General features: G+C 50.9%; 1 protein-coding gene across 5 annotated transcripts in view; it reads left to right on the forward strand.

Annotated features, from left to right (window-relative positions):
• The window catches only part of agap2 (ArfGAP with GTPase domain, ankyrin repeat and PH domain 2), a 52,379-nt gene extending 32,286 nt beyond the window's left edge, over nucleotides 1-20,093 (forward strand). For 2 of the 5 annotated variants that reach the window (XM_028798636.2, XM_028798633.2), the window contains exons 11-19: nucleotides 2,831-2,996; nucleotides 3,535-3,639; nucleotides 3,818-3,982; nucleotides 8,960-9,019; nucleotides 11,794-11,945; nucleotides 14,850-14,940; nucleotides 15,031-15,253; nucleotides 17,368-17,629; nucleotides 17,716-20,093. In XM_028798636.2, coding sequence (XP_028654469.1) covers nucleotides 2,831-2,996; nucleotides 3,535-3,639; nucleotides 3,818-3,982; nucleotides 8,960-9,019; nucleotides 11,794-11,945; nucleotides 14,850-14,940; nucleotides 15,031-15,253; nucleotides 17,368-17,629; nucleotides 17,716-17,922 — 1,431 coding nt within the window. In that variant the 3' untranslated portion in view covers nucleotides 17,923-20,093. The remainder of the gene's footprint in view (nucleotides 1-2,830; nucleotides 2,997-3,534; nucleotides 3,640-3,817; nucleotides 3,983-8,959; nucleotides 9,020-11,793; nucleotides 11,946-14,849; nucleotides 14,941-15,030; nucleotides 15,254-17,367; nucleotides 17,630-17,715) is intronic. The other 3 variants (XM_028798638.2, XM_028798635.2, XM_028798634.2) reach the window with 2 other exon arrangements.
• Nucleotides 20,094-20,377: the final 284 nt, after the last annotated feature.

The following is a 20,377-nucleotide window of genomic DNA, read 5'->3' on the forward strand; positions in this document are numbered from 1 at the left end:
GATAGATAGATAGATAGATAGATAGATAGATAGATAGATAGATAGATAGATAGATAGATAGATAGATAGATAGATGTGAAAGGCGCTATATAATAGATAGATAGATAGATAGATAGATAGATAGATAGATAGATAGATAGATAGATAGATAGATAGATAGATAGATAGATAGATAGATAGATAGATAGATGTGAAAGGCGCTATATAATAGATAGATAGATAGACGCGTCTGTTCCTTCTGGAGTTCTCCGTAATTGTTTCCCGTTTTCCGGCTGATCAGCTCCTTCAGAAGGACACGGACTTGAGTTTTGTTCCATCCTCACTCTTTGTGGCCCACTCAGTGCACCGTAGCTTCTCTTTGTGCACCCATTATTAGCTTAGTCCTTGTTTTTCATGTCCCGTGGCTCCCACCTTCCACCCGCATATCCACTGCAGTCTCCTTCCTGATCCCACCCTGTGTTTATATCAGTTATGGGAGCGGCGCCTTTCACGTGTAATTCATTAGTTTACACATCTTCTAGCTGCAGCTTGATAACGGTCATTCTTTACAGTTACAATCTGCAGATTATGCAGCCGTGAGTTTGTTTTTAGTGTAATGTAAATACCAAACCCGTATTTGTTCGTTCACATTTACATAATTGATTTCCTCTTCCGTTCATTTACAGATTGGACACTTTTCATTTTTTAACTCTTACGCTTAACTTACCTTCAGGCAGCAGGAGATGTGTGGTGGGCTAGCAGAGGCCTGCACTCCTGCACTTCTCCCAGCCTTTGTTTGAAGGCTCTGTCACATTAGACGACTTTTCCAGTAATTTCCGTAATTTTAGCGAGTTTGAGGCGGTTGCGGCGTGCAGGCAGTCGTCTAGTCTGACACACCCGGTGACTCAGACCAACTAGCCCGTGACTTGCCCCTCAGACAGGTTTGATTTTGACTTTAGGTCGTCAGGGTGGGCTTTGCCTGCATGATGGCTGACAACCAATGAATGTGCATCTAGAGTTGCAGTGCACAGAGAAAGGTGCGTGTTTCGGACCACCAGAACTGGAGAGGAGCTCATCGGTCTGATGTCTCGTGCTTTATGTACCACGGGAGAATGAAAAATAGAAACGAAAAAACAAAAAGGGGGCGGAGATTGCGGTTCAGCCCACCGTAGCTGGAAAGCCTTCATCCGGTGCTGGCTTTGTTTGGCAGCACATAATTGGCTGTCAAAGAAAGGCGTGTCTTGCTGTGGCAGGGTCCTGGTGGTGACCCTATCTGCCCTTTTTGACTCTTTACTACGTCGGATACCCCGAGTCTGTGCAGTCGCCCTCTTAGGGTCTTTATACCCCCCCTTTATATCCAGCAGCAAAAGAACAAGCAGGAGCATAAGTGACGTCTTTTATTCACAGGTTAATAATGTTAAGGTTTCCAGTTGTGTCCCAGAATATAAGCTGCATTATATAATATAAATTATTAAATAATTTATGCGATTTTTGCTATGCATATGCTGCATTTAATATAAAGTGCATGTTGACTAATGTAACCTGATTGATAAGGCAGGCAGTGTGGCGTAGTGGTTAAGGCTTTGGATTTGAAGTGCTGAGGTTGTGGAAATCCCACCGCTGACACCAGTCAGTGGTGCCTGTGCTCCAGTTTGAAAAACAAAAGATTTGCAGCCAGTTGTGTGTTTCAAATGTTGGAAGCCATGTTGGATAAAGACATCAGCTGAGCCAATAAATAATAATAATAATAATAATAATAATAATAATAATAATAATATTCAATTCTTCTTGCTTAGACTACCAGGTGGCTCTCGGTCTTAGTATGTTGGTTGTTCTCGGGGCAGCACTGAGTCCAAATTCCACTCTTCAACAAACAAACGTCTTTCTGTGGCGGAGTTTTTAATTCACGGTGGTCCCAGTTGCTAGGTTCGTGTTTCCGGTTTGCTCCTGACTTCTCCTAACAATTGACGTCTTTTGATTGTCCTGACTCCTGGCTTTGACCCCTCGCTTTGTCTTGACCACATCCCGGTTTGACGTCAGCCACCTTCGCACTAATCCTCGGGACGCGTTTTGCGTTGGTGGGTCATGTGACCTTTTGGTTCTTTCCTGTTCTCCCCTGCTTGCTTGTTTGACTACATGCTTCATCTTCACGTCCTTCTTCCTTCGAAGTAATTGAATTGTACATCGTGTACGATCAAGAAGGAATCATTTACGCCCAAGGCCAGCCAGTAATTGGTTTAAAAATGGATGATGGGAAAAATCGTACTTGGCAAACAGCCATATCAAAGCAAATAAACGTCGAGGGACCAACCTGTCCTCCTCAAGTCGTGGTCCTCTAGTGAACATCTACTTCCGGTGGCTTAAAAATCCTTTACTGTAGATCACTGACCCCAGAAGGGGCGGGGCTTTGTGGCGGAGGCTGGGTCACTCATCATTCAGCCAATGATGGAAAAGGAGGTGGAGTTAGTGATAGCGCCCCCTCTCTGTTTGGGCTGGCATCGCTTACCTAATCAGATCCCTGAGGATGTCCCCTAAGGGCATGTGCCTGACAATCCGGTCACATGACACCGATCTGATTCAGACATCTCCTGACCACCGAGATCCGCTATAAACGGGTATTCGCATTAGAAGAGCATCACAAGCAGACCCCAAACCTTAGAACCCAAGAGCCCCAGATAGGGGGCACCACAAATGGGAATGGACTGACGAGCCCGTGGACGCCAGCTGTTTCTGTCTTCTGGGCTGGCAGTCTCGTTTTGTTCGGATCAATTGGTTTTGTATTGTGGTACCTGTTCACGTTCATGCAGTGTGAGATGATCTCTTGGTGCTAACCGACATTTCACGTTCCTAGGACTACATGCAGAACTGCCACGGGAAGGAGATCGACCTGCTGCGCACCACGGTCAAAGTGCCAGGGAAAAGGCCGCCACGTGCCATCTCAACGTGTACATCTTCAGCGGGCATCAACGGGCTGGTCAAGGACGTGACAGGCACTTCTGTATCAGACGCTTCTACCGGTGAGTGGGCCAACGGTCCAGACTGTCAGCTTCTCCTCAGTCTCTACATCCGCCATCACGGATTCTCCTGCCAGAAGAGACCTGAGATGGAACGGTCAGCGTTTGTAGCGCACGTCCAGGCCTATTGACCTTTGGCTTACCACCGTCTCAGGTCCTTCCTCAACAATTGTCACCAGTTTGGCTGGTTGGTAGCTTTTGTGTGCGGCCTTCAGGCTGTACCCGGCCATCTACAGTGCCCATCCCTATTTTGCCACTATTTTAAATGCCCAAAGCCCACCATGTGGTTCACCTTTGCTCCTCCAGTGTGTCCACCTTTCTCCTCTGCCCACATCATTTAATGGACCGAGTCCTTCATGTCATTCCATATTTCTTTGCGGTTTTCTATTTGACCATCACCTCCTCCCACTCCACCATCTCCCATACCAAAGTGTGAACCCCCACCCCCCTGCCTTTCTGGATTGACCTGAACGTCTTTGTGCCAGGGGGGTCACCGATGCCACTCACTAACTGTCTCTCTCGTCTCTCCAACTCTTCACAGCCTCCCTCGGATCCAGCAGCTTGCCACCTCCGGAGGAACCGTCTAAAATAGAGAAGAGTCTCCAGCGGTGCCCGTCTTCTCTGTCCAGCAAGGGCTCGATCTTTTGTACGTCCATCCTGTTGGCAATTTACACCAAGATGGTGACCTCCAGAGAGAGAGACAGATACCTCAGTCTCCTGCGAGCCAGGGGGGCACCGGTCACTTCAGAGTGAATGCCATGATGTTCATCTTGAGATCGCTGATCGTTGTCTCTCTCTCTCTCTCTCTCTCTCTCTCTGTCCAGCAGTGTCCATGTCTGAAGGCAGTCCTGCAGCGGAGGGCATTGGTAGCAGTGCCAGTGCCAAAGACCCACCCCAGTCCCAGCCTTCACCCATGATTGAAAGGAAGAAGCAGCGGAGGAAGAAGAGCATGAACCTGAAGGGCGACACTGCAATGGGGCAGGCAGAGGGTAAGTGGGATGTTTACTCCATGCGCTCTGGTCACCTGATGGTGGGCACCCGGCATGCCACCTCCCTCCTTCTGCGCTCAGAGCCCACCCCCCCCCCCCACATGCCGAGTCCATCTTCTATAAACACCCACCGGCCTCACAGCACACTCCCTCGGCATGCCCCATTACACAGACCCTCCTAATTCCTGTCATTGACACCCTCCACACCACCTGCAGCTCCTCCAGTTTCTCAGTAGTGGGCACACAGTCGGCACCCACTACCCTCTGTGACAGGCCACGTCGACATGCTCCCTCCTTATGCTCCAAGCCCTAACCCCTGCCGCACACCCCATAATGGTCTCGGTGTCCCATTTTGCGTCTTCATCCACACACTCCACCCCTTTGAGATGTTCTCGCCTTCACTTCAGGCTGTTTATGACGGGCACGTTCTGCCCACTCTTGGCACCTGACACGTGCGCTCCTTTTGCCCTGTGCCTCTCCACGCTAATGCCATCTTGTCTCATCTTCTCTGCTCTTAACACACAACCTGGCACACTCCCATCACTTCACTATGAGGTCCACTCCCTGACCCTAACCCAGTCCACACACCCAGTGGCCCTCACAGTCCCTCCATCCTTCTTTGGTATTTTGGTATTTTACAAACACAACCAATGCAATCATAGAATAATGAGTACATAGGTGTCTTTATGACACCAGCCAAGAACATCACACCACACACACAACTCCTTTCTTGTATCATATTAAAAAAAATCAAATCTCAAGCAACACCTAACTTGTACTTGTGGCCTAAAAAGATCATCACAATAGATGCTGAGAAGATTCTGATTGGGTAGATGTTCTGTCAATAAAGTAAATAAGGCCACTTATATTTCCATAAAATGTGCATCTTTATACTAGAGTGTCTAGCTACATATCCATATTACTACTCAGTGGAGATTCAGAAGGGACTACTATCGGCATTAAAGTCATGGATTTGCAACTTGGAGAGGGTCCTTGCTGCAAGACACAAGATGGGGCAGGAGCAAATGAAGGCAAGGATAACGCGACGATACAAGACTGAGTTCGGTGGTATATGTCCCTCCATCCTTCTACACTGATCCTCGAGTCCCTCCAATGTCTGAGAACTGGTCACACTGTGGGCACCCATGTCCCTCTGCTCCGGGTCGCCTATGACACGTAGCCCCCCTCTGCTCTGAGTCTTCATTGTGACGTCTCCTCCCAGTCTTATGGCATTTATGGCGTTCAGTAGTCATTATCACTTTCACACGCTCCACTCTTTGAGTGCTGTGGGCACACTGAGGGCACCCATGACCCTCTGTTCTGGGCTGCCTATGACACGTAGCCACCCTCTGTCTCTGAGTCTTCATTGTGAGGTCTCCTCCAAGTCTCACGGTGATCAGTAGTCCTCTCTGACTCTCCTTCTTTGTGGCTTTCACACTGTGGGCTCCCTCTGCTCTAAGCCTTTCTATGCCCATGGCCATGACCAGTACCCTCCTCATGCCCACTGTCGTCGACTCTTCTTTCTTAATCTTCTTCATGGCCTCCAGTTCTGGTCTCAGCCCTCCTTCACGTATTCCACACCCTTAAGCCATTCCAGCATTTGGGTCCCTCGCTCCTCGTACAGTTTGCCCCTGACACTCTTCTTCTCCCCCTCTGCCCAATGTATATGTATGCCCATCACACTCTGCCTTCATTCTCCACCGTATCCTCCATACCTTTCCTCCCTCTGCTATTCTGAGCCCCTTCATGCTAATTCCATCTTCTATGCCCCCCCCCCCCACCAACACACCTTTACTCTGTGTTATGTGGTCCCCTCCCCGCCTCACCCATCGCAGACCCTCCTTCTTTATGGCATTCCCATTCTCCACCACCTGTGGGCATTCACGTCCCCCTGCTCCAGGCCCAGACCCTCTGCTCATAGTTGTCCACCCTCCTCTCTCAGTCCTCATTTCTCTACTGCTTGATTCTGGGACACTCCATGCTGACTCCATCTTCTATAGCCCACCCTACACACACAATCCCCCCCTCTCTGTTATGAGGTCCCCTCCCAGCTTCACTGTGCCCAGTAGCCTTCGCAGACCCACCTTCTTCATGACATTAACACTGCTCGCACTGTGCCACCATGCCCCGAGTGTTTCTATGTCCTAAGTCCACACTTGGCCCTTAACCCTCGTGGTCCTGGCACTGGTCTCCATGCCCCCCCTTCACACACCTTACACCTTTAAGCCATATCAGCCTTCCTCTCATGATTTTGAGCCTCTCACTCTTTCCCTTTTTCTTGACACACTCTCTCCCCCTCAGCCGCCATTTCTTATTCTCCAACTCCCCTGAGAACTCCATCTTCTAAAGCCCCTCCACCTCATCCCTTTGCTGCGAGGTCCCCCCAGCCTCACTACCCTCAGTACCCTTTCAGAGACCCTCTTTCTTCATGGTGCTCACATTCTCCATCACCCCCCGGCCCCTCGACTTGGGTCACCCTGTGGACATCCACGTCCCTCCACTCCAGACCACCACTTGCTGGATGTGTACCCATCTGTGCCCCATTACCCCTGCCGCACACCTTCCCTCTGCTCACAGATGTCCTCTCTTTGCCCTTAGCCCTCATGGTGGTCCCCTGGCTTTTCCAGGCTTCTCTCACTCCTCGCCTTAATCTTGACACACTTGACACTCTCTGCCTCCCTCTTGTCCAAGTTCTTTCTCTGCTCGCTGCCGTCCACTCTCCTCTCTCAGCTCTCATTTCTCCACTGCGTCTTCCACACCCTCTGGCATCCTGAGCCCCTCCATGCTGACCCCATCTTGTAGACCACACACACACACACACACACACACACACACACACACACACACACACACACACACATATATCCCTTCCCCCAGGTATGAGGTCTCCTCCCAGCCTCATCATGCCCCATGCCCAGTTGCCATAACAGGATCTGCTTCTTCCCCTGCTCCTCCTCTTCCTCCTCCTACTCCAGTTTGGTCACATTGTGGGCTTCCATGTCCCTCTGCTTTTGACCGCCCATGTATCGTATCCTACTTCTACTCCATGCCTGTCTATGCCCTTCATGCCAGCACACACCCTCCTTCTGCTCACAGCTGTCCACTCTTTGCCCTTAACCCTCATGGTGGTCCCCTGCTCAGACTCCGAGACCTCCTTCATGCAGTCCTCTCCCTTAAGCTGTCCCGGCCTTTTGAACCCCTCACTCCTTGCTCCTTTTCTCTTGTGTGACAGATAGGGGTCGCCACTGAGCTCCAAACCCCAGGAACAACTGACACGCACACAGTCACGGGTTCAAATCAGAGGCTTTTATTATGAAACACCTCACAGAAGGTTTCTTTCAGGTCACACAAGCACAAAGAGACATCTTCCTTTCCTCCTTCCGTCTCTTCTCTCTCTGCCCACCTCCCTCCAGTGAGTGTTACAGGAGGTTGGACAGCCAGCTTCCCTTTATGTCGGCCCCTTGGAGTATCTCTGGTGCCAGGAAGAAGTCACAGAAAGTTGGGATTGTGAACCCCCTCAGAGCTGACTCTCAGCACTACAACTCCCAGCATGCCCTGCAGGGTTTAAACATGGTTACCACAGTTCTAGGATGCTGCCATCAAGTGGATGGGGGATAAAATACACAAACTTAGGAGCTTTCCCCCCGACTGCTTCCTTATCTTGGCCTCCCGTCTAGGTAAGGATCCCACACTCACCCCGGCCAAGACGCCAGACAATCCTGCTTGGCACTTACACTTGACACACCCAGCGCACTCTTTTCACTTGACACACTCCAATCCTTCTGGTGCCCTCACCTCTGCCACACACCCCGCCCTCCTCCTACAGCCATCCAGTCTTTGCCCGTAACCCTCGTGGCGGTGCCCGGCTGTTCCAGCTTTCCTCCTGGTACTCTGAGCCTCTCGCCCCTTACTTTTTTCTTGACATGCCCTGTGCACTCTTTGCATTCGACACACTCCCTCCATCTTGTCCAAACCTATCCACGTCCTTCACCACAGCGCACGCCTTCCTTCTGCTCCTTGTCCTCGTCTGTGGTCTCAGCCACAGACTTATGATGTTCCTCCCAGCCTCGCCGTGCTCAGTGGCCGTCACAGACCCTCTTCCTTCATGTCATTCACATTCTCCTCCACTCCGGCCCCTCCTCCTCAGCTCTGGTCAGGCTTCAGACCACCGATGACTGGACATGCACCCTCCTTCTGCACCAAGCCTATCGATGCCCATACCTGTGCCACACCCCTTCCTTCCACCCACAGCCGTCCGCTCTTTGCCCATAGTCCTCATGGTGGTCCCCAACCTTCTCCTGGTATTCTGAGTCTCTCACTCCTTACTTTTTTCTTGATACCCCTGCACACTCCCTCACACCCTTCCAGCCAACACACACCCTCGCTCCAGTTACGGCCGTCCCTTGACCATTGTGGTGGTCCCCGGCTCTCTCCCCCCACCCCCATCTCTCTGCCATGTTTCACTCTTTGCTCCTGCTACCCTGCTCTACATCTCCCACTGTGTGCCCTGAAGGTTTGTGACACTCGCTCGGCGTGGCCTCTGATTTTTAGTCACACGCTCAGCACCCATCGCCCTTCCTCCGTGTGCCACTCCCACTACGCCTCCCCGAGCCTCACTCCCTGCACTCTCTGGCTGTGTGTGTCTCCTCTCTCTGGGGCACTCAGTGACTGTCCACACTCCCCCAGCTGTCCAGGTCCTGGTGACACTCCCTCCACTCCCACCTTGCTCTTGATGCCCCTGCTCACTCCTGCTCTCACCCTTACGGCTCGCCTCACTCCAGCGTCGGCCCGTCTGGTGTTATGCATGTGGCTCTGTGCTCTGGGCGCTTGCCGTGGTCTGACCCTCTGCCTGTCTTTTATCTCCCCTTCTCTGTGTTATTCCGGCCGCCTCACTCCTCTTCCTCCTCTCACTCTTTCTCTTTCTCTTTCTCTTCCCTTCTGCCCTCCACGGACCTGCCTGCCTTCCTTACTTTCTAGCTAAGCGCAAAATGTGGAAATTAAAAAGCTTTGGTAGCTTGAGAAACATTTACAAAACAGGTAACCCCTCCTTTCCCCTGCATGCATCGGGTTCAAATGCGCCTGTCCCCGTCACCGCATGCATGCCCCTCCCCTCCACCCCATTGTCCTTGTCCTGCTTGTCACCAGTGGGGTGGCTGTCTGTCTGTCTGCCCGCCTCTTTGTTCTTCTTGTTTGTCACATTATTTGGCGCTTTATTGGCATGACATGGCCTGCCGGAAGAGATACCCGACCTCACTCCTGGCACCTGCCTGGCACTGCCCATTTTTTCCCCCACTTTTTTTTTTCCATTTCCTGCCTTTGCTGGGTGGTCTTCCGGCTGCTTTCATTGTGCCCCATTGGCATGTCATTACTTTTGTGTCTCAGGCGGCTCAGTCGAATGGTGGAGCTTCAGAGAAACAGTGGACTCTTGCGGGTGGTGGAGGGTCCAACATGCCACATCCGTCTTGTCCCTGTGAGTGAAACTTTACAAGGGTTGTCCCCAAGTTGAGCGGTACAGAACCAGCAGCCACCAGGGGGCAGCAAGGCTGGGCTCAGGAAACGTGGAGCTGCTGGCCGGCCAAAACTGAAAAGCCAAACGATATCCATGAGGTCCACGTGCCATACACGTCCAGGGAGATGACCCTATTGTAGCTCAGATAATTATAATAGTAATGGTGGCTCATTGGCCAGCCCTGCTGCCACTCAGCTCCAGGGACCCGGCTCTGACATGTGGCCCCCCTCACTGTTTCTGTGGATCTCGCACACGTGTGTCCTTTTATTCTGCATGAATGCTCTTTGGGTACCCTGATTTCATCCCTAATGCCATCTTAGACTACTTGGCATCTCTGGATTGGGGTGTGTGTGCCAGCGTCTGCTCTGGGTGGAGGGGCTTACTGTCCAGAACTGGCCTCTGCCTTCTGCCCTTTGGCCTTGTAGTTTAGGATTATTATTGCTCTTATTATTAGAACATGGGCCTCACTTTTCCATCATGGTTGGCACTGCCATCTCACAGGAGAGGCATTTCAGGGGTGAATGGCAGTCTAGTCGAGGGTGCCTGTTCTCCCTGTGTCTCCATGTGGGTTCTTCTCCAGGTACTCCAGCTTTCCTCACATTTTAACTTTAAATTATGCCAGTGTGACTGGTGTGCCATCTGGGGGTTGTTCCTACCTTGTGCCAGGTTTTGCACCCCCTTGACCTTAAACTGGATTAAGTGAGTTTGATCAAATCTGGGGTGCCAATCCATTGTGGAGCGCTCTCTCTCTCTCTCTCTCACACACACACACACACACACACAGTGCCAGTTTAGAATCACCCACGTCTTGGGTACCTGCAGTTGTATTATAATTACCTATTTGGGCAATTGTGAGTCATTCAGCTCTTCATGCATTGCTGAGCAGGTGCCTGAGAATCCTTTATAGGGTTGCATATTGGCACAATGGGTCAATACCAGCTATGCCAGCCATGACAAGTGAAGTGCAGGTGAGCATGTAACACACTTTACATCTCAAATGTAGCAAGTGTGCATTTCTGCCCAGGGGTTGTAGGGCACAGTGTGCCGTTTGGGACAGGATGATGCACACTTGGGATGCCCTATGACAAAAGTGGCCTTGGGTGCATTTGAGCAGGCAGTCCAGGACTTTGTGCTTCATCTCCAGACTGTGGCCTCACTTCATTTTGACTCCACCCCCACGATGCCGTTACTCATCTTGACTCCACCCAAATAGAGATGCTTGTCTTACCTTGACTCCACCCACACACCGCCCCACCTCATCTTGACTCAACCGCATAATGCATGCCTATCTCACCATGACTCCACCCACACAGATCACTCCACCTCATTTTGACTCCACCCAAAATGCTCCCCTGTCTCAACTTGACTCCACCCCCACATTACCTAACATTTACTCCATCCTGGAATACATGGGTTCTTTTCCGTGACTCCACCCACATTCCACCCCATGACATCTTGACTCCACTCCAAAATGCATGCCAGTCTCACCTAGACTCCACCCACACACTACCTAAACCTTTATTTCGCCCTGAATTGAATGCTCCACCCACATCCCACCCCATCTTATGTTGACTCCGCCCCTAGAATGCATTTCTATCTCGTCTCGACTTCACCCAAACACTACCTAACGTTTACTCCATCCTGAAATGCATGCATTCTTCACTGTGATGCTACTCAACTATCACCTGATCTCACCTTGACTCCGACCGAGAATGCATGCCTGTCTCACCTTGACTCCACCCACTCACTACTTGACCTTGACTCCGCCCTGAAATGCTTGACTCTACACACTGCGCCCACTTAAAACTTGACTCCTCCCCACAATGCATGCCTGCCTTTCCTCGACTCCACCCATGCCCTGCCCCACTCTGCCTTAAACCCGCCTCAGACTGTAACTCCACCCCCACACTGGCCAGCTCCACCTCCTGCTCCAGACTCTCAGGAGTGAACGACTGACTTCTTTGTGTGTTCACAGGCAGGCAGTGACCCCTAGTGGCTACGGACCTGGACTTTAAAATATTGGGTTGCAGACTCGAACCCCCCCCGTGCTGGCCTATTGAGTCACTCGTTGTGACAGTATGTGTGGCTGTAAGTTGCACTGTACTCATGGTGTTCATATCCATAAAGAATGATGCCCTCCTTTGTTACCTTTGCGGGCCCTGGCTGAGTCCTGGGCTCTCACTTGAAGGTGGCAGGTCGGAGTTGTGACCTCTCTCTCTGTCCTCCCACATGGCGTTTCTTTTCACCGCTTGAGACTCGCAAACATGTCAGCTAACCGCTCACTGCTTTCTCTTTCCCACAGAGGAGGAGACCTTCGAGTTTATGATCGTGTCCAGTACCGGGCAGACGTGGCACTTTGAAGCACAGAGTCTGGAGGAGAGGGACTCGTGGGTACATGCCATCGAGAGTCAGATTCTGGCAAGTCTGCAGTCGTGTGAGAGCAGCAAGAACAAGGTAAGCCTTCTCAATGGCCATCCGTTTTACTGCTCACTTGCCAAGGCACACCTGGCACAACCTCAGCAGGTTCATCCCACAAAGCGCCAGGTTAACATCGTCACCATTCTGCTTCAACCCGATGCCACGTCAGAATGCATACTGCGTTCAGGCTGAGCTGAACCCACTCATGGAGCAAAATATCACACCTGTCGTAGACTCGCCTCACCTGGGTGATGTAGGACACATGGCCATGTCCGACATAATGCATCACATCTGACCCGAGCTCATCTGGGTCAAAGAGCAGCACACCTGCTTGATCCACCAAATCTGACGACACACCTTCTTCACCTGCGTGAAGTCACACACCTGTCACATCCTCACCTATGTAAACATATAATATGTGGCATTTGTTCACCTGCTGATGTGGCACACCTGTGGTCCCACTGGAATGAAGGTACACACCTGGCATAGCTTCATCTTGCAGGACCAGCCCCCCCAGGCACCCTCACCTGACTGGGTGAATGGCACACCAGGGACAGCATACCTGTCATGTAGTCACCAGAAAGAGCTGACACTCAAAGTGAAGAAGCACCCCAGCCTTACTTGATCTGGGATATCTGGACCATTCATACCTGAATAAGCACCTCATCTGGTATAGTATCACCTGGGTGAGGTAGCACCTTGAGCCACCATATTAGACACACCTTCACCTGTGTCAGAGAGAACTCCTGCTGCTGAATATTTAGGCTATGAGGTTGAAATAACCCACCGGCCACAAGTGTACCTGATCTGTCACACATTAAAATAGCACACCTGTCACACCTTCATATCATATGTGACATTTATCAACCCGAGTGACACAACACCTCAGGATCCTCACTGGAGTGGAAGAGCACTCAAGTGTGGCCTCAGCTCCCAGGAGGAGCATCCTGACAAACTCACCTGGCACATCTTCACCTGGCTGAATAACACACCTGGCACGAGTGAATGTCATTTCTGGAATACATTCATCTGAATGGAGTGTCACCCCTGCACCCCGAAAAAGCAGCTCAGCCATACTTAGTCCACAACATTTAAACTGAGCTCACCCAAGTCAAACGTTCCATCTGGCACAGACTCACCTGAGTGAAGTGTCACTCCATCATTAGTCGCACTTCAAGTAGCACACCTGTCACACCTTCAGCCAGGTGAAATATCATATGTGACATGTATTTACTTGAGTGACACGGCATCTCAGGACCCTCACTGGAGTGGAAGAGCACTCAAGTGTGGCCTCAGCTCTCGTGATCAGCACCCTGGCAGAGTCACCTGTTTTAATAGACCTGACCTGGTTGAGTAGCCCACCTGGCAGGAGTGAATGTCATATCTGAAATGTATTCATCTGAATGGAGTATCACCCCCTGCACCTTTGGCCTGAGTGAAAACGCAACACGGCCATCGTTGACCTGCAACATTTAAATGAAGCTCACCTGTGTCAAACATCCCATCTGGCACTGCGTCCACCTGAGTGAATTGTCACCTCACCGTAGTCACACTTGAACCACTATATTAGAGGCACCACCACCTGAGTGAAACAGAATTCCTGATGCTTGCTTTTCGGGCTTGATGAAGCCTTGTGTGTGTGAAATAGCACACCTGTCCCAACTGTACCTGATCTATCACACCTGGCACACATTATAGTAGTGCACCTGGCACATCTTCAGCCATGTGAAATATCACAGGTGGCATGAATGATATGGTACTTGAAAGAACATTCATGCATGGCATCAGCACTCAGGACCAGCACCCTGGTACACTCACCTGACCTCGCCTTACCTGGGTAAGAAGCACACCTGGCATGAAGGAATGTCATTTCTGGAGTTTTATGCACCTGAATGAAGCAGCGTGCCAGCACAGTCGTACTTGAACCACCATATTAGACACATTTTCACCCGAGGGAAATGCTTACTGCCCATGCTTGATGTGGTGCCCACAGTTATACCTGATGATCTATCACACCTGTCACATACAAACCTACTGTATGTGAGGAATATTCACCTGAATGACGCAGCACCACTGTGCCCTCTCCTAACCTAACCTCAGTTCTCAGGACTAGCACTCCTGGCACCCTCACTTGACTCTCTACACCCATCCTGGGTGACTAGCACACCTGGTATAGCCCACCTGAGTGCAGTATTATTTCTGTCATGTATTCACTTGAAAGAGCTGCCCTAAGTGAAAAGGCACCACAGCCCCACTCGGTCCATGACATCTGACATCCCACCTGCATAGCCTCACCTGAGTTAGTCACACCTTCACCTCAGTCAAACATCTCAGAGCCTCAACCGAGCTCTGAGTCTCATTATACACAACTGGAATAGACTTACCTCAATAAACGGGCACTCCGATACCCTTAACCTGGCAGCCGAGACCTGGCATAGTCTTACTTGGGAGGCAGCCCTGGCTCCAGCCCAAAATGCTAAGTGGACATCTGAAATACTAGGGGGTGTGTGGGGAGATCAAGTCCCAAATATCCACGTTAACAGTATGCCCGACTGTGTCGGGGGCCTTGCCCAGCTGATTGAGGCCCATGACCAGGTGTCTGACCCATCTAACACAATCTGACCTTAATTTTCAGAGCTGCACCCTGGCACGATCTTACCTGATCCATCACATTGCCTGGCATCGGTGCACCTTACCATTTTGACCTGGCATACCCTCACCTGTCCCATCACCTCACCCCTTGGCACACTATGCCTGACTCATCATCATCCCACTTTGCACAGGTGGCTCCATTCCTGTGGACACCTACTTTCTGACATGGTTTGTGCTTCTTCATGCTAGGATCCTTGTGTCCTCAGGTGTCCAACATTCCTTCTTCTTTCTCTTGGTGGACATGTGTGTCCATTTGTTGATTAACCTCTCCCTGGGGTCTCTCTGCAGGCCAAAATGGACAGTCAAAGTGAGGCGGTCGCTCTGCAGGCCATCAGAAACACAAAGGGCAATCACTTCTGCGTGGACTGTGGGGCGCTGAGTAAGTGGACTTCTGGGCTCAAGTGGATGTCTGGTCTTTTACGCTGCTTTGGAATGACAGTGCATCTCTCTCTTTATCCACCTTCCTCAGATCCCACCTGGGCCAGCCTCAACCTGGGGGCGCTGATCTGCATCGAATGCTCGGGGATCCACCGAAACCTGGGCACACATCTGTCTCGGGTGCGCTCACTGGATCTGGACGACTGGCCACTGGAGCTGACCCTCGTACTCAATTCCATCGGCAACGAGATGGTCAATAGCATCTGGGAAAGAAACACACAGAGCCGCAGCAAGCCGAGCCCAGAGTCGTCTAGGTGAGTACGGGGCACGGCCCACCAGCCCCTCTGCACATACCCAGTGCTGTGAAAAAGTCTTTGCCCCAGTCCTAATATCCCAAACGGCCAATGACCTCAGACCTTCAGACAAAACGCAGCATTAGTGGAAGGGGAACATACAGCACAGTTTTAAAATCAGGACATTCACAGAGCAAAATCACCGATGTGAAAAAGTAATTGCCCCCTACCTAATATCTGCTGTTCTGCATAATTTACATAGCCAATGACTCCAGACCTTCATACAAAATACAGCATTAGAGGAAGGGGACCTGAGGGAACACACATCACAGTTTTTAAATCAGGATTTTCTGTATTAAAGGAGCAAACTCACCTGTGTGAAAAAGTAATTGCCCCTTTCCTAATATCCATGGTTCTGCATATTTTACACAGCCAATGGCCCCAGAACTTCAGACAAAATACAGCATTAGAGGAAGGGCACCTGAGGGAACACACAGCACAGTGTTTTTTATTCACTGAGAAAAGTCTCCTGTCTGTCTATGGAGTCATCTATCTATCTATCTATCTATCTATCTATCTATCTATCTATCTATCTATCTATCTATCTATCTATCTATCTATCTATCTATCTATCTATCTATCTATCTATCTATCTATCTATCTATCAGTTATATAGTGCCTTTCATCACTATCATATAGTGCCATACATATCTATCTATCTCTCTATTAGTTATTTAGTGCCTTTCATCACTATCTATCTTTCTATTATATAGTGCTTTTCATATCTATCTATCTATCTATCTATCTATCTATCTATCTATCTATCTATCTATCTATCTATCTATCTATCTATCTATCTATCTATCTATCTATCTATCTATCTATCTATCTATCATATTGTGCCTTTCATATCTATCTATCTATTAGTCATATAGTGCCTTTCATCACTATCTATCTATCTATCTATCTATCTATCTATCTATCTATCTATCTATCTATCTATCTATCTATCTATCTATCTATCTATCTATCTATCGACTTCACTCATGGTGGTGATCAGTAGATGCTGTGGTCTCGATTAACGGGGCTAATTGTGTTCAGTCAGTGGCGCTGAATGCTCAGTGATCTTTGGTCAGTTGTTTTGAGTAACTAAGGGGGCAATTACCTTTTCACAGGAGTCCCAGAAATGTTTGACCTCAATATATTATCACATTTTTAATGGTGCTCTATGTTTCTTCAGGTTCTCCTTGTCTTATATTCCATTTTTCTGAAGCCTTCACTGTGACAAACATACAAGAATAGAGGAGACCAAGAAGGGGGCACACACTTTTTCACAGCAGGGCAGTTTCAGTTCAATTCCTCTCTTATTGCTGAAACTGATTTTCATTAGTGAAAGTAGAGAGGCGCAGTAAGCACAATCCATTGTGTCACTTCTGAATTTTGAGAACATGAGATCTGGAAGGGGGCAAATACTTTCTCACAGCACTGTAGGCGGCAGTCCACCTGGTCAGTATGAGAATCACCTTGTATTCTCCCAGAGGCCTGAATGAACTCCTCCTAAACTGTCATAGGTGTCACCCCAGTGCCCTATGCTGCAGATGCCAGCACCTCCAAAGCTCTTGCAGAAGTGCCAGCCCCAGTATCTCATGGGTCAGCATGTTTATTTCCATTATGGCCACTCATATTAAACCCACACAGACATTTTGGACTCGGAAGCCTCCTGGTCAGTGTGGATGCCAGTTAGTCTTCTAAATCACTACCCCACTTCACATACCATGTGCGGTCAGTTGACTTGGACATTCTGGTCAATGTGGGTGCACACTGCTGATACCCAAAACACCTGATTGAGGTGCCCCTCATCACCCCCAGTATACTCTGATCTGATGTCCATGCTGGCAAGTAGCCTAGAGCCCACCTGCTGGTAATCACTAGTCAGTATGGGTTTCAGGTGGACATACCCTAGAGAGCGCCCCAGCTTTCAAAGACAGCATTGGTGCCAGTCAGTGCCACTCCACGCCGGTGTGGGTCCTTGGTGGACATCCTGTATATGACCCTGAATGACAGCCAGCCTAAGACACTTATGCCCACCTTCTTCCTGCTCTATATGTGCACTCAGCTGCTTGTCTGTATTTCAGAGAGGAGCGGGAGGCATGGATCCGGGCGAAGTACGAGCAGAAGCTCTTCCTGCCTGTGCTGCCCCCATCTGACCTGCCAGTCCCAACGAGGCTTCTCAACACCGTGCTGGACAGGGACCTCCAGGGTCTGCTGCTCCTGCTCGCTCACAGCCGGAAGGAGGAGATCAATGCCCCTCAGCCACGAGGAGACAAAGACCGGCGCTCTGCACTGCATGCCGCCTGCCAGCAGCCCGACGTGGTCATGACTCAACTGCTCATATGGGTGAGTTAACCTCCTGTGCCATCCTCGTTGTGCCCATGTCCTTCACACAGCCACTAATGCCAGCATGTCTCTTTTTGATACTGCAGTATGGCAGTGATGTGAAGGCCCGGGATGCCCAGGGACAAACAGCATTGGCATATGCCCGCCGGGCAGGGAGCCAGGAATGCATAGATATCCTCGTCCAGCACGGCTGTCCCAACGAGGGCTTGCCAATGCTCCCCACACCGAAACTCAGCCGCAAGAGTAGCTCCACGAGCATCGGAAGAAGCAACTCCCGCCGGGGGATCTCCTAGCCCAGTGACCTGCGTCCACTAGAAGAAGAGGAGGAGGAAGTGGAAAAGGAGGAGGAGGAAGAGGAGGAGGAGGTCGGGACATCACGGTGCCCACATGGACAAGTGAGCCGGGAGCAGCGCCCGTGCCCAGCCTGTCTCATGGAGCCAGTGAGCAATCTGTGTCCACTGATGGCCTGCAGCCGGCCAGGACTTACCTAAGCAATAGACAAGCAGCGAGGGACAGGGAAGCAAGCCGCGGCCAAGTGGACGCACCCCCCGGAGTCTTGGGGTGACCTCTTTCAAAGGTGATGTGGATGGCGCCGTTTACCATCAGCTTATTCAGTATTCCGTCCAAAAGAAGAGCATCCATCCATTACGGTGACCCCTGCCCACTAAGACATGTTCTTCCTTACATGAGACCCTCAATATCTTGCCCATCCTTGACCTCCCCTTAGGACATCTGCCCATCCTCAGGTGACCCGATGACCTTCCAGGAGACCAGGAGGCGCCCTTATCAACTCTTGTGGTCTTGTTCCGCCCAGGAAAGCTGGTGGCCACTGAGAGTCCCGTGTCGGCGCTATACACGCTTCACGTCCTGTTCCCTTGGGGCCACTTGGCCGGCCATTCTTCTAGCCCAAGAGACTCTGTGTCCAGCCTTCCATCTCAGGAGTTCTCGAGTGCTCACTCGCATGTTCTTTCAGTCCTTCTGCCCACCATGCAGATGCCATTCTCACTGCCCGTGTGTGTCACCTCCAATCAGGAGACTTGTATCCACTCAGGTACCCCATCTTCTTGAAGGGACGTGCGCCTACTCCTGGAGGTCTTCTGTCCATCTTTCTCAAGGAGTTCATGGCCGCAGTCCTCTGTCCAGTAGGTTCGCCTCCGCATCCCGTCCAGTCCTTTTTGTCCACTCCCCCCTTTCCCAGGAGGTCCTTAATTGACACCCGGCTTTGCACTCCTGTCCTTCTTCTCAAACAAGTGGGTCACCTGAGTCCCGACATCCCCTTGTGACACTACAATGCAAGTCACCTCTGCAGAAAATCCCAGTGGTCAGTGGGCTCAGCTGGACGCAGAACTGGACTGCCCCTGTGTGACGTGGCAGCTTCATGTAGTGGACACCTCACTTTGGACTTTTCAGAATCCTCCCGTGTTTGAAAAGAGCGACGGCCGGACAGGGTGGGCGAGGGTGGAACTGCCTCTCCTTGCTATATGTCTTGCATCCTCACGATTGTGGCAGCAGCCCGCTGACCCTTTAAACCTTGCTGTGCTGAAGTGTCACCATGTGGCTCAGGTGACCGGCTAGTGGCTTTGCACCTTTACTGGGTTGAACAGGAGGGACGTTGGGACCTCCTGAGGTGGCCGCATGCTGAAGACCGGTCACCGTGACGACGGGAAAGTGCACTATAGGCTGATGAGCAGGTCTGGAGGAGGCGGGGCTTGTGGAGGACACTGGGCGGCGTGGCCACGCCCCCTCCCTACTTGCACAGTTACAGAGGTGTGCAGATGTGGCTGTGCACAAGCAGATGGACACATTTATGAACACACACACACACACACACACATGTACATGCATAGAAGAAACGGCAGACGCGCAAACACGCAGTTGTAGACACACACACACACTTGACTGCGCACATGCAGACACACAATTGTAGACATTTCAACACACACACTGCACACTCGTGACGATGCACACAGACAATACAGGTGACGTCATTCTAGCACACGCACACCCCAGTGACGCTCACACACACACACAACATCAGACTAAGCTGCGCACATGCAGACACACATTTATGAACACACACACAATCCCAGGCACTGTACAGCAAACACACACACACACACACAGAGTTCTACACACCCGTGGTACCCCGAAGCCGCGCGCCGCCCTGCCCTGCTGTCATTTGTACCCGTGGTTTTGTCGTCCGTGCGTCCAGCTGGGTGTTCTTGACCGTCCGTGTCGGTGCGGGAGACGCTCGTCCTCCGGTTGTGCTGCTGTTCTGTCCAGTGTTTGACTGCCGTGTTTCCTACTTTTTGATTTTGTACCGTTGTTACTTTTTTCGACTTCAAGTTGTATATCGGAGGGGGGGGGGGGTTTGGGGTGGGGGTCAGCGTCTCGTGACCCATGAACTCTGTGGCCACCAGCGGGGGAGGGGTGCCCTTCCTTTTTATAATAAACTTGATCTGTGCTGCCACTTGGCTCGTCATTTAACGTTTCTGTTTGGGTTTGTGTAGAGGTCCCCGTCACCCACCAGATGGGCATGAGGTTGGAGGGGGGGGGTTGAGGAGTACTCTGTCACCTTCAGTCCTTCATCTTCCTCACTTTTGAGCAGAGGTGTCCCTTGCCATTGGCAGCCGTTACTTGGCACTGCATTTACTACTCACTCTGACCAGCAGGGGGCAACATAAGGGAGGAGGTGGGGCGGGCGACTGGGTGGGGCTAATGTTGGCAGTTCAGAATGCCTCACAACCA

Source organism: Erpetoichthys calabaricus, chromosome 3, assembly GCF_900747795.2.
Source record: "Erpetoichthys calabaricus chromosome 3, fErpCal1.3, whole genome shotgun sequence".
NCBI classification, from domain to species: domain Eukaryota; kingdom Metazoa; phylum Chordata; class Cladistia; order Polypteriformes; family Polypteridae; genus Erpetoichthys; species Erpetoichthys calabaricus.